The sequence below is a fragment of the Haliotis cracherodii genome, unplaced genomic scaffold, assembly GCF_022045235.1.
Source record: "Haliotis cracherodii isolate W230 unplaced genomic scaffold, xgHalCrac1.p SCAF_9, whole genome shotgun sequence".
In the NCBI taxonomy this organism is placed as follows: Eukaryota; Metazoa; Mollusca; class Gastropoda; order Lepetellida; family Haliotidae; genus Haliotis; species Haliotis cracherodii.
The window spans coordinates 50,493,218-50,508,221 of record NW_027266343.1 but is presented as its reverse complement, the minus strand read 5'-3'; the positions used below and the strand labels follow the sequence as shown (position 1 = coordinate 50,508,221).

General features: G+C 44.5%; 1 protein-coding gene across 6 annotated transcripts in view; it reads right to left on the bottom strand.

The window, feature by feature from the left end:
* The window catches only part of LOC139452742 (dynactin subunit 1-like), a 51,936-nt gene that overhangs the window by 19,442 nt on the left and 17,490 nt on the right, over positions 1 to 15,004 (bottom strand). For 4 of the 6 annotated variants that reach the window (XM_071234328.1, XM_071234332.1, XM_071234333.1 and 1 more), the window contains 8 exons: positions 14,688 to 14,815; positions 14,148 to 14,262; positions 12,528 to 12,581; positions 11,618 to 11,749; positions 11,262 to 11,345; positions 10,753 to 10,815; positions 10,261 to 10,363; positions 4,225 to 4,248 (listed from right to left, as the gene is read on the bottom strand). In XM_071234328.1, the coding sequence (XP_071090429.1) occupies positions 4,225 to 4,248; positions 10,261 to 10,363; positions 10,753 to 10,815; positions 11,262 to 11,345; positions 11,618 to 11,749; positions 12,528 to 12,581; positions 14,148 to 14,262; positions 14,688 to 14,815 (703 nt within the window). Of the gene's footprint in view, positions 1 to 1,324; positions 1,340 to 4,224; positions 4,249 to 10,260; positions 10,364 to 10,752; positions 10,816 to 11,261; positions 11,346 to 11,617; positions 11,750 to 12,527; positions 12,582 to 14,147; positions 14,263 to 14,687; positions 14,816 to 15,004 lie in introns of all 6 variants that reach the window. The other 2 variants (XM_071234329.1, XM_071234331.1) reach the window with 2 other exon arrangements.

Genomic DNA, 15,004 nt, shown 5'->3' with positions numbered 1-15,004 from the left:
ATGCCGTTAGTCACCTGTTACGGCAAGCATGGGTTGCTGTAGACCTATTCTACCCTGGATCTTCATGGGTCCAAAGTCACAGCATGCCATTGGGGCAACAGGACACAGGTGATCAGCGAAGCTTCAACCAGATCTTCCAAAACATACGTTATCATTTTGGCCACCCAACCACCAATTCTGGAGCCTTCTTAGACACACGTCCTGTACAAGTTCAAGCTCAAACATGCTCTGTTATGCATGTCATGTTATATTGACCATAGGATCAATTTGTGTTGCAGGGTATTTAATGTGATGTAGCATATCTGGTGAGACGCTACACAGGCCAAGAACATATAATGTTGTCCATATATCCTTGAATTTGAATCTCTATTTTGCAATTAGCATATATCATTCATTTCAATGAAGCCAGCAGGTAGAAACACAAACAATTCATCTGTTCCAGCTCTAACAAACAACCTCCTTCCTGTTAATCAAATGGGACGAAATGTTTTTGAAATATCTGTTCTAAACTACAAGTAGAAAGATCAGGTTAAGAAAATATAGCATGAACTATGTGAGAAGGAAGCCAGTGATGAGTGCTACGTCCAACTGTTATCAAGAACATGTTTTGTTTCTTTGTTTGTTGTTTAACGCCACATTCAGCAATATTCCAGCTCTATGACGCAAGGCTGTAAACCAGGCCAGACAATGCAGTGATTGACATCATCAGCATCAATCTATGCAATTGGGATATAATGACATCATCAACCAAGTCAGCTAGCATAACCACCCGATCCCCTCAGTCACCTCTTATGACAAGCATGAGTTTCTAAAGAGAAATTCGAATCCGGATCATCACGGAGGACATGGCAGCATGTGGTTCTAGTGTATCTGACATTCACAGTAGATGTCTCTGATGATGTCTGTCTGTCAAACTATGCATGCCCTATGGACTAAAAACAAATTCTGCTGAAATTGAGCTCTAAACGTTTGTCATATTATACTATTTATGACGTTAATCAATTTTAGCTCCAAATGAACAGAAATCTGTGAAATCTTGAAAATGTCTGCTGTATTGAATGGACACATAGTAAGAAACTTTTTGCCATATTGAGTGTAAACATAGTGATGACACGTTCTGCCATATTAGGTGTGAACATGGTAAAGATGGGCACAAAAAGAATGTAAGTCTAGTAAGCTGTGTTAAGTGTGTATGTGTTATGGACACCATGTTTGCCAGATATCTACTAGCTTGCAGTAGTCTATATGCCCCACGGCTGGTGAAGCTCAGCAACCACCAGCGACCTGCTGAGCTACAGTTAGTAAAGAAATACCTCATCCTTGCCTTTTTTTTCCCTTTCTGTAAAGTGGGAGATTGTCACAAATCAATATACAACTCAAAACAATGTCATGTGGAAACAGAAACATACATATTGCTGGCTGCAAACTGGAAACTTCATTTGATAGAAATGACGAAAATGACAAAGATGATGATGATGATGATGATGATGATGATGATGATGGGCTTCAAGACATAGATAGTGTTAGTAGTTACAAAAACATACGGACATGATCTTGTATTGAACATCCAATAAAGATCAAGAATTAACAGAGTTACCTCCCCTGACTTTCGCAACCAATGCCTTGATCAACAACACAAAACCTTCACATGGGGCACAAAGGGATCTCTGCTGGCAACATGACAGTAGCTGTATCGACATATACAAAAATGTGCACTTCAACACATGTCCTTTTATGTGAGCTATTGCCATGCAATCTGTGCCAAAAACTTGTGTATCTACTAACCCGAACTTGGCCTTTAGCTTCATTTTCAGTGTCATAATATGGACTATTGCAGCCTTCGAAATTCAGTCTGCTAGCCCAAGACAACTAAATCATGCTCATGCCAAGTAAAAATTCACTGAGTCCCCACTGATCCAGTTCTAAATAAATACTTCAACTTTGCTACAAATTACATCTGAAGAAAACTGATAGAAAATGTAAACATAGTAAACAATTTTGTATTGGTAAGGTAGGACCAGAACTCTGGACTAAATAAATATGTACTTTTTTGCTGAGCTTGCAAGACAGGGCAGAACAAAATGGGGCTTCAGAGTAGTGGGATGTATTTCTACACATGAACACCCTTAGCGCTATCTTATACAGTAAACTACGTTTACAACGAACACACTTATAACGAACTGACCGATATAACAAACCTATTTTCTAGTCCCGGACATTTGTTGTACATATGCGGTATATATGCTTATAACAAACTACGGTTATTACGAACTAAAATTAGTGGTCCCTTTGAGTTCGTTATAACAGTAGTTTACTTACTTAGGTTGTGAAATGGCAATAGTAAAGAGAATAAAGGGAGGTAACTTCTACACTCTACAATAACAGAGCATCCATGTTCAGGGCCAGCTTCTCAAGCTGTCGTGGACACAATGTAGGGTCAGACTTCACGGACAGTCCTCACAGCAGGCAGAGGCAGAGGCAGACCTCTGATGGACAGAGTGGCAGTTAGTGTATGGAGGAGGTCTGCATCAACAGAACAATTCTGAGTCAATAACTGCCTCCTGCAAAAGGAGCTCATTTTAAACAGAGCTCATTTTAAACAGAGCTCATTCTAAACAGGTCTCACTTTGAGTTACACTAAAACTTCAAGAAATTTCAAACATATCACCACTAGAAAGACTTCCATCCAATTTCCATTTTTTAAAAATGATGGCCCTATGAAATACTGGCAAAACGTATCTGACAAGAGGTTTCTTGTGAGAATATATCCATGAGTTCTGAAATTCAATTAACTTCTGAGACAACAACTTATTTCCAAACATAACAAAAATTTAACTCATTTAAGACCCTTACCACCTCACAAAACTGATACGTGTAAAGGCAATATTGTGCAGGGGAAGCTAGAGTATTGATTGAGAATTATTAGTGTCAGGTCTGAAAAACAAGGACATCACCGAGATAGATGTACATAGACATAGCTAGCACATGTCTGAGAGAGACATACAGCTAGAACATAAAGATACACCAAGATATGACAAACATACTGGATCTACATAACATGGTCTAATAATATTGTCCAACACATCATGCTATAGCCATGGATATTCTCAACTCTAATCTCTCATCTAGATTTGGTCATACATTCATTACACACATCTGAGATACCCTGACAGTCTGTACAGATTTTGCTTCCACTGAAATCATTATTAACCGAATTCGGATTAATGAATCATGGTTATAGAGTAATGCCATGCTGTATACGTGTAAGCGGTCCATGCAGTAATCGTCCATAAAATGGGATGTCCACATTCACAGTGTCCTTACTGACAAGGGTTCTCTCCTGTAACCTGATCTTGTGCAGATTTCGGTCCACTGCAAAGCATGTGTACTGTCAACTGGGTGCCGACAGATAATTCCAAATCATTTCATGTTTTTAATAAAGGTGCTCAAATGATGACTTTGCAAGGTAAGACCCGTTCTATTACAATAAAGATCTTGATTATCGATCAGACCGTCTCGACTCGGCACTACCATTTTGTTTGAAGCTTATGCAAATGATATGAGAGGTGGAATCTGATTGGTCAATAGGGGGTACTTAGAAGGGACATAACTTGTAATAGCCACTGGTGGCACTATGATCGAGCCACGAAATTCAAGCCTAGTTTCGGCAAGGTCGGAAACTGGACTTTTGTAGTCAGTGGTCACCTTTGCCTCGGTAAGGTGTGACCTGGTAAACACACAGAAGCATTACATACATGCAGTCCAAACTGCACATCAGCCAGGTCAAGTTTCTGTTAATTCTAAATAAGATATTCTTTGGGTATATTTGGTTTAACACTGCTCTCTCGACATAATATTTCAGTAATATGACAGCAGCATGTAAATATTCAAATCAGACAATCCTGTGGTTGATATTGTGAGCAATGATCCTCGTCTTAAGGTACATGCAATCAACCAAATCACCTAGTCTGACCACCCAATCCATTTCCGGGGCCCATTCAACCCCAAATCCCTACAAGGTTAATCGAAATAGGGCAGTATTTTTACGTACATAATCATGTTATGTGACCTATTACTGGAGAGACAGAGAGAGAGATCAGAGTTGTAGAACTTCAATGACTATATCACAGTAAAATACAGGAATATTGCATCAAGACGATACAAAGCAAGCAGCTATCTGAGAACTGTCGATATCAGGCAAGATGGACAAGATCTGCAAGTTACCCAAATATGTCTCCAGGTTCCCGGCTGAGAATCAAGACATATTAGCCATTAGCAACGAAAACAAGCTGACATAACCACAGCAAGAAACAACAACAGTAATAGTCCATTACTTGTCTTCAAGAGTTATGTCTTGTAACTACAGTATATACAGTGACTCATTCAGTTTTGAACTATCAGTAATTTCCGCTCTCGGAAACAGAATGTATCTGATACCACTGACGACGACAGGTCACTGCTCCTGGATACTGAACCTGTTCCTAAATTACTTTTTATTTGAGAAACAAATGTGTAGACATAAATAAAATATCAAACAATCAATCATTTGATTCAAATAATAAAATATGATTTTGCCCAAAGAGGTAAAATATATGACATCATGAACCTGAAACAAAAGGGTGAAAATCAACCGAAGAAAAACAAACACAAATAAGCACAGTAACCATGGTAACAAACATGGATCAGGATGGCAAAACTAAACTGTCACCAAAAGTGTTCTCAGATGTAAACAATGTCAGACTTTACATCATGAGGAATTTTAAGACGAATGTTTTGATTTGCCAAAAGTCATATTAAATAAAATACATCGATAGAGCTTATAACAACAGACGTAAAACAACACCCCTGACTGTGTCCAAGTGCTGCCTACCTGTCATGACACACAACTAATGCCCCTAAGTGCTGCCTACCTGTCAAGACACACAACTAACGCCCCTGACTGTGTCTAAGTGCTGCCTACCTGTCAAGCCACACAACTAATGCCCCTGACTGTGTCTAAATGCTGCCTACCTGTCAAGACACACAACTCATGCCCCTGACTGTGTCTATGTGCTGCCTACCTGTCATGACACACAACTAATGCCCTTGACTGTGTCTAAATGCTGCCTACCTGTCATGACACACAACTAATGCCCCTAAGTGCTGCCTACCTGTCAAGACACACAACTAATGCCCCTGACTGTGTCTAAGTGCTGCCTACCTGTCAAGCCACACAACTAATGCCCCTGACTGTGTCTAAATGCTGCCTACCTGTCAAGACACACAACTAATGCCCCTGACTGTGTCTAAATGCTGCCTACCTGTCAAGACACACAACTAATGCCCCTGACTGTGTCTAAATGCTGCCTACCTGTCATGACACACAACTAATGCCCCTGACTGTGTCTAAGTGCTGCCTACCTGTCATCACACACAACTCATGCCCCTGACTGTGTCTATGTGCTGCCTACCTGTCATGACACACAACTAATGCCCCTGACTGTGTCTAAATGCTGCCTACCTGTCATGACACACAACTAATGCCCCTGACTGTGTCTATGTGCTGCCTACCTGTCATCACACACAACTAACGCCCCTGACTGTGTCTAAATGCTGCCTACCTGTCATGACACACAACTAATGCCCCTGACTGTGTCTATGTGCTGCCTACCTGTCATCACACACAACTAACGCCCCTGACTGTGTCTAAATGCTGCCTACCTGTCATCACACACAACTAACGCCCCTGACTGTGTCTAAATGCTGCCTACCTGTCATGACACACAACTCATGCCCCTGACTGTGTCTATGTGCTGCCTACCTGTCAAGACACACAACTAACGCCCCTGACTGTGTCTAAATGCTGCCTACCTGTCATAACACACCACTCATGCCCCTGACTGTGTCTAAATGCTGCCTACCTGTCATAACACACCACTCATGCCCCTGACTGTGTCTATGTGCTGCCTACCTGTCATCACACACAACTAACGCCCCTGACTGTGTCTAAATGCTGCCTACCTGTCATAACACACCACTCATGCCCCTGACTGTGTCTAAATGCTGCCTACCTGTCATAACACACCACTCATGCCCCTGACTGTGTCTAAATGCTGCCTACCTGTCATCACACACAACTAATGCCCCTGACTGTGTCTATGTGCTGCCTACCTGTCATGACACACAACTAACGCCCCTGACTGTGTCTAAGTGCTGCCTACCTGTCAAGACACATAACTAATGCCCCTGACTGTGTCTATGTGCTGCCTACCTGTCATCACACACAACTAATGCCCCTGACTGTGTCTAAAAGCTGCCTACCTGTCATGACACACAACTAACGCTCCTGACTGTGTCTAAATGCTGCCTACCTGTCAAGACACACAACTAACGCCCCTGACTGTGTCTAAATGCTGCCTACCTGTCATGACACACAATTAATGCCCCTGACTGTGTCTAAGTGCTGCCTACCTGTCAAGACACATAACTAATGCCCCTGACTGTGTCTAAGTGCTGCCTACCTGTCATCACACACAACTAATGCCCCTGACTGTGTCTAAAAGCTGCCTACCTGTCATGACACACAACTAACGCCCCTGACTGTGTCTAAATGCTGCCTACCTGTCAAGACACACAACTAACGCCCCTGACTGTGTCTAAATGCTGCCTACCTGTCATGACACACAATTAATGCCCCTGACTGTGTCTAAGTGCTGCCTACCTGTCAAGACACACAACTAACGCCCCTGACTGTGTCTAAATGCTGCCTACCTGTCATGACACACAATTAATGCCCCTGACTGTGTCTAACTGCTGCCTACCTGTCAAGACACATAACTAATGCCCCTGACTGTGTCTAAGTGCTGCCTACCTGTCAAGACACATAACTAATGCCCCTGACTGTGTCTAAGTGCTGCCTACCTGTCATCACACACAACTAATGCCCCTGACTGTGTCTAAAAGCTGCCTACCTGTCATGACACACAACTAACGCCCCTGACTGTGTCTAAATGCTGCCTACCTGTCAAGACACACAACTAACGCCCCTGACTGTGTCTAAATGCTGCCTACCTGTCATGACACACAATTAATGCCCCTGACTGTGTCTAAGTGCTGCCTACCTGTCAAGACACACAACTAACGCCCCTGACTGTGTCTAAATGCTGCCTACCTGTCATGACACACAATTAATGCCCCTGACTGTGTCTAAGTGCTGCCTACCTGTCATCACACACAACTAACGCCCCTGACTGTGTCTAAATGCTGCCTACCTGTCATGACACACAACTAATGCCCCTGACTGTGTCTAAGTGCTGCCTACCTGTCAACACACACAACTCATGGCCCTGACTGTGTCTAAGTGCTGCCTACCTGTCATGACACACAACTCATGCCCCTGACTGTGTCTAAGTGCTGCCTACCTATCAAGACACACAACTAATGCCCCTGACAGTGTCTAAGTGCTGCCTACCTGTCATCACACACAACTAATGCCCCTGACTGTGTCTAAATGCTGCCTACCTGTCATGACACACAACTTATGCCCCTGACTGTGTCTATGTGCTGCCTACCTGTCATGACACACAACTAATGACCCTAAGTGCTGCCTACCTGTCATGACAGACAACTAATGCCCCTGACTGTGTCTAAATGCTGCCTACCTGTCATGACACACAACTAACGCCCCTGACTGTGTCTAAATGCTGCCTATCTGTCATGACACACTACTATCGCCCCTGACTGTGTCTAAATGCTGCCTACCTGTCATGACACACAACTAACGCCCCTGACTGTGTCTAAATGCTGCCTATCTGTCATGACACACTACTATCGCCCCTGACTGTGTCTAAATGCTGCCTACCCGTCATGACACACTACTGTCGCCCCTGACTGTGTCTAAATGCTGCCTACCTGTCATGACACACAACTAATGCCCCTGACTGTGTCTAAATGCTGCCTACCTGTCATGACACACAACTTATGCCCCTGACTGTGTCTATGTGCTGCCTACCTGTCATGACACACAACTAATGCCCCTGACTGTGTCTAAATGCTGCCTACCTGTCATGACACACAACTAATGCCCCTGACTGTGTCTAAATGCTGCCTACCTGTCATGACACACAACTTATGCCCCTGACTGTGTCTATGTGCTGCCTACCTGTCATGACACACAACTAATGCCCCTGACTGTGTCTAAATGCTGCCTACCTGTCATGACACACAACTAACGCCCCTGACTGTGTCTAAATGCTGCCTATCTGTCATGACACACTACTATCGCCCCTGACTGTGTCTAAATGCTGCCTACCTGTCATGACACACAACTCATGCCCCTGACTGTGTCTAAGTGCTGCCTATCTGTCATGACACACAACTAATGCCCCTGTCTGTGTCTAAGTGCTGCCTACCTGTCATGACAGACAACTCATGCCCCTGACTGTGTCTAAGTGCTGCCTACCTGTCATGACAGACAACTCATGCCCCTGACTGTGTCTAAGTGCTGCCTACCTGTCATGACACACAACTCATGCCCCTGACTGTGTCTAAGTGCTGCCTACCTGTCATGACAGACAACTCATGCCCCAATGCGCTGCCTACCTGTCATGACACACAACTCATGCCCCTGACTGTGTCTAAGTGCTGCCTACCTGTCATGACACACAACTCATGCCCCTGACTGTGTCTAAGTGCTGCCTACCTGTCATGACAGACAACTCATGCCCCAATGTGCTGCCTACCTGTCATGACACACAACTAATGCCCCTGACTGTGTCTAAGTGCTGCCTACCTGTCATGACACACAACTAATGCCCCTGACTGTGTCTAAGTGCTGCCTACCTGTCATGACACACAACTAATGCCCCTGACTGTGTCTAAGTGCTGCCTACCTGTCATGACAGACAACTCATGCCCCAATGCGCTGCCTACCTGTCATGACACACAACTCATGCCCCTGACTGTGTCTAAGTGCTGCCTACCTGTCATGACAGACAACTCATGCCCCAATGTGCTGCCTACCTGTCATGACACACAACTAATGCCCCTGACTGTGTCTAAGTGCTGCCTACCTGTCATGACACACAACTAATGCCCCTGACTGTGTCTAAGTGCTGCCTACCTGTCATGACACACAACTAATGCCCCTGACTGTGTCTAAGTGCTGCCTACCTGTCATGACACACAACTAATGCCCCTGACTGTGTCTATGTGCTGCCTACCTGTCATGACACACAACTAATGCCCCTGACTGTGTCTAAATGCTGCCTACCTGTCATCACACACAACTCATGCCCCTGACTGTGTCTAAGTGCTGCCTACCTGTCATGACAGACAACTCATGCCCCAATGTGCTGCCTACCTGTCATGACACACAACTCATGCCCCTGACTGTGTCTATGTGCTGCCTACCTGTCATCACACACAACTAACGCCCCTGACTGTGTCTAAATGCTGCCTACCTGTCAAGCCACACAACTAATGCCCCTGACTGTGTCTATGTGCTGCCTACCTGTCATGACACACAACTAATGCCCCTGACTGTGTCTAAGTGCTGCCTACCTGTCATCACACACAACTAACGCCCCTGACTGTGTCTAAGTGCTGCCTACCTGCCATGACACACAACTAATGCCCCTGACTGTGTCTAAGTGCTGCCTACCTGTCATCACACACAACTAACGCCCCTGACTGTGTCTAAGTGCTGCCTACCTGTCATGACACACAACTAATGCCCCTGACTGTGTCTAAATGCTGCCTACCTGTCATGACACACAACTCATGCCCCTAAGTGCTGCCTACCTGTCATGACACACAACTAATGCCCCTGACTGTGTCTAAATGCTGCCTACCTGTCATGACACACAACTCATGCCCCTAAGTGCTGCCTACCTGTCATGACACACAACTAATGCCCCTAAGTGCTACCTACCTGTCATGACACATAACTAATGCCCCTGACTGTGTCTATGTGCTGCCTACCTGTCTTGACACACAACTAACGCCCCTGACTGTGTCTAAATGCTGCCTACCTGTCATGACACATAACTAATGCCCCTGACTGTGTCTAAATGCTGCCTACCTGTCATCACACACAACTAATGCCCCTGACTGTGTCTAAATGCTGCCTACCTGTCATGACACACAACTAATGCCCCTCACTGTGTCTAAATGCTGCCTACCTGTCATCACACACAACTAACGCCCCTGACTGTGTCTAAATGCTGCCTACCTGTCATCACACACAACTAATGCCCCTGACTGTGTCTAAATGCTGCCTACCTGTCATGACTGACGCCTGCTGCATGCCACCACTGGCGATGTGGATCAGTGACTTGGCCACACGGGACACATTCTTCGTGCATGACTGCAGTAGCTCTATGACCTGACGATGAGGCATCACAGAATCAGTGGAACCGAAGATCAGCATGAATCTCAGCACAGAAACCCTCAGAATTGTACCATTACTAAAAGCTTGATTCCCCCTTGTCTCCCAATGAAATGCAGTACACAAATTAGCTCTGGGTGCCGTTGTACAAAACAACCTTAGCAGTACGACTTTGTAAGTTGTTGAGGTATGAGAGTTATGACCACCTTAGCATTAAGATCGCTTTGTACAATGGCACCCTGATAATTAATCATATTAGCAGTTCTACTACGAACAATGAACATCACATTCAACACCTTTCATCTGAGTGAGTAATTTGCAAATGGTTCCGACTGTAAAATAATTTGTATGAGTGAGTGAAACAAGTTGTTCCACCCATACACTACCTCTTTTCCAAACATGAGCGGCGTGATGATGGCCGAGCCTTCCTGTGGGAGTCGTCGCTTGATCTAAAATGCATAAGACCGATTTTTGTATTTTATAAATCACAAAGAATAAAAGTATTATACGGTAAGCCCGGCCCTACACTGATGATTGTATACTATGACATAGCATAAGGCATAGATACTGCTGAAGAATGGGCTGAGAATATGAAAAGGCCATTTTTTATCAATGTTTATTACACATTTTTCATTATTATTTTTCATTTTTGAGGATTTAGGAGTTTGTAACTCTTTCGCCTATGCTTTGGCCGTTATGAATCCCACTCCGACCCCAGTAATCGGAAGCTGGTGCTACACATACCTTCCTGGGCCTCGCTCCTCAAAGTGATCTCAGCGCTACAATGATTGTAAGCCTATGTTAAAGTATGGGACTTAAGATCACCTTAGCACTAAGATTGCTTCGAGGAACGGGGCCCTGGACCCCAGTGATAGGAAGCTGGTGCTGCACATACCTTCCTGGCACACATGCGTGCATCATTGTTGCATGTCTCCAAGTCACGCAGTAGGATGGAGAACTCACTCTGCTCCTGTCCTGGCTGAAACACCACAAACACTATCAGCACTCCAGACAAGAGGCCATCGTGTTACAACTATTTAAGTCTCCGTAATGGATGGATCCTAGATCAATAAATGCTAAAAGCAAACAAATTTAAGATTTCTTTTAATCAAAAGCACATGTCTTCAAGGATCTTTGTAAAGATGACCCCAACAGAAATACTATACATACAGGTGCATGTACAGCTGTGATCGGCTGCCCCAGTGGGGTGATACCTAAGGGCTGAGTACTAACTGACAAGAGGTGCCTTACCATGAGGAGTATCTTGAGGCGGGTGGTGTCAGTGGTGATGCAGTCACAGGCACTGAGAACCTGCTTCACCTGGTCCGACAGCAGCGTCGTACAGTCCATCTTCTCATTCACCAGGTGCACACTGTACAGTTGCTGCAGACAAAATGTGTGTACATGTACAATTGATGCAAACAAAACACAGGACTCTCATTCTCAGACACCATTTTCCTGAGCAAGTCACCTGTACTCACACTCAAATTAATGAACGCCAACACTCCTGGACTCTCCGACACCCATGTCCCTCAACACTCACAGACTTACCAGGAACGCCAGTCTCCGGGACTCTCAGACACCCATGTTCCTCAACACTCACAGACTTATAAGAAACGCCAACACCCCTGGACTCTCAGACACCCATGTTCCTCAACACTCACAGACGTATTAGGAATGCCAACACTCCTGGACTCTCAGACAACCATGTTCCTCAACACTCACAGACTTACCAGGAACGCCAACACTCCTGGACTCTCAGACACCCATGATCCTCAACACTCACATACTTACCAGGAACACCAACACTCCTGCACTCTCAAGACACCCATGATCCTCAACACTCACATACTTACCAGGAACACCAACACTCCTAGACTCTCAAGACACCTATGTTCCTCAACACTCACAGACTTACCAGGAACACCAACACCCCTAGACTCTCAAGACACGTATGTTCCTCAACACACAGACTTACCAGGAACGCCAACGCTTCTGGACTCTCAGACACCCATGTTCCTCAACACTCACAGACTTACCAGGAACGCCAACACTCCTAGACTCTCAGACACCTATGTTCCTCAACACTCACAGACTTACCAGGAACGCCAACACTCCTGGACTCTCAGACACCCATGTTCCTCAACACTCACAGACTTACCTGGAAGAAGTTGATGGACTTCTCCAGCAGCTCCAGGGAAATGGTCTCATCCAGCTGACAAAACAGAGAGGTTACAGGTCAGTCAAAAGGTACAGATAATCACATTAACAACAATGTATCTCAACATGGTTTTCCCGCTTAATCTAACCCTGAGTGTATTTCAAATCTTAGCTTCAACAACAATTAGATCATTCAAGAAATGTTATTTCCAACCAGAACATTCACCATTGAGCTAGTACCTAACTGATCCTAGGCATACCAAACTAATTGGAGAAATAACCACTGATCCCAGAAATACACCACTGATCCCAGAAATACACCACTGATCCCAGAAATACCCCACTGATCCTAGAAATACACCACTGATCCCAGAAATACACCACTGATCCCGGAAATACACCACTGATCCCAGAAATACACCACTGATCCAAGAAATACACCACTGATCTCAGAAATACACTACTGATCCCAGAAATACACCACTGATCCCAGAAATACACCACTGATCCCTGAAATACACCACTGATCCCCAAAATACACCACTGATCCCTGAAATACCCCACTGATCCTAGAAATACACCACTGATCCAAGAAATACACCACTGATCCCAGAAATACACCACTGATCCCCAAAATACACCACTGATCCAAGAAATACACCACTGATCCAAGAAATACACCACTGATCTCAGAAATACACCACTGATCCTAGAAATACACCACTGATCCCAGAAATACACCACTGATCCCAGAAATACACCACTGATCCCCAAAATACACCACTGATCCCAGAAGTACACCACTGATCCAAGAAATACACCACTGATCTCAGAAATACACCACTGATCCTGGAAATACACCACTGATCTCAGAAATACACCACTGATCCCGGAAATACACCACTGATCCAAGAAATACACCACTGATCTCGGAAATACACCACTGATCCCGGAAATACACCACTGATCCCCAAAATACACCACTGATCCCCAAAATACACCAATGATCCCAGAAATACACCACTGATCCCAGAAATACACCACTGATCCCCAAAATACACCACTGATCCCCAAAATACACCACTGATCTCAGAAATACACCACTGATCCCAGAAATACACCACTGATCCCAGAAATACACCACTGATCCCAGAAATACACCACTGATCCCAGAAGTACACCACTGATCCAAGAAATACACCACTGATCCCAGAAATACACCGCTGATCCCGGAAATACACCACTGATCCCAGAAATACACCACTGATCCCCAAAATACACCAATGATCCCAGAAGTACACCACTGATCCTAGAAATACACCACTGATCTCAGAAATACCCTACTGATCCCCAAAATACACCACTGATCCCAGAAATACACCACTGATCCCAGAAATACACCACTGATCCCCAAAATACACCACTGATCCCAGAAATACACCACTGATCCCCAAAATACACCACTGATCCCAAAAATACATCACAGATCCCAAAAATACATCACAGATCCCAAAAATACCCCACCGACAGAACTACTAAGCTGATCCTGATTCCCTGATTTTGAATTTGGGGCATATGAACATCATCAACATCTAAGTCTGACTGCATCTGGGAGACATACCTGGTCCTTCCTCAGCAAATCTATGAAGTAGTCGACCGCCTTCTCATGTGCCATCATCTCAGGCAGCAGTGTTCCGATCTTGGTGAACAGCTCTGTGCTACAGCTGCTCAGAGCACTGCAAACACACAAACACATCGGTCAACTAAATTGTCAATTCAGAGCATTTCCAGAAGATTTTGGATAGGGATAGTATGACAAACATAGTTGACCATACACAAAGGCTGTAAATAAATATAAATAAAAGTGACAAAACCCTTTCCACAGCCAGAAGAAATCTCTGCTAAAAGCAGAGTTGATTTTTCCATTCTGACTATATCACGTGTTTATGAATCAGTATCAAAAAGTGACCATACCAGGTGTTTGCGAAAAGGTAAGCGTATCCTGCCCTAACGGTCACAAACACATGCAAAGAAAAGGCAACTTACTTCCACAAAGGTTTCTTTGTGTACTTTGTCTCTGGGATGACATTAATCATCCTATGGACTTACCATGGTATTTCACTGGTAATATACATGCATTACTAAAGCTTTCTCAACGTACCTCTCATACTGTCTCATGTTGCCCTGCAAGGTGTTCAACATCAACACCAGCTCATGGGCGAAGCTGTTCTGTTCTGCCTTGTGGCTCTTCAACACATCATCTCGAGTGATGGCGTCAACAATTTCAAACTGAAACAGCAATCTTGCTAATCAGTCTCTACAGTTTTGGTCCCACTTGCACAAAGCGATCTTAGCTCTAAGATGATCGCAACTCCCATACTTTAACACAGGCTTACGACAGTCTTACGCTAAGATCGCTTTGTGCAAGTGGGTCCAGGTGTAACAGTCAACACAACAGAACACTGTAGGCTCTTAAAA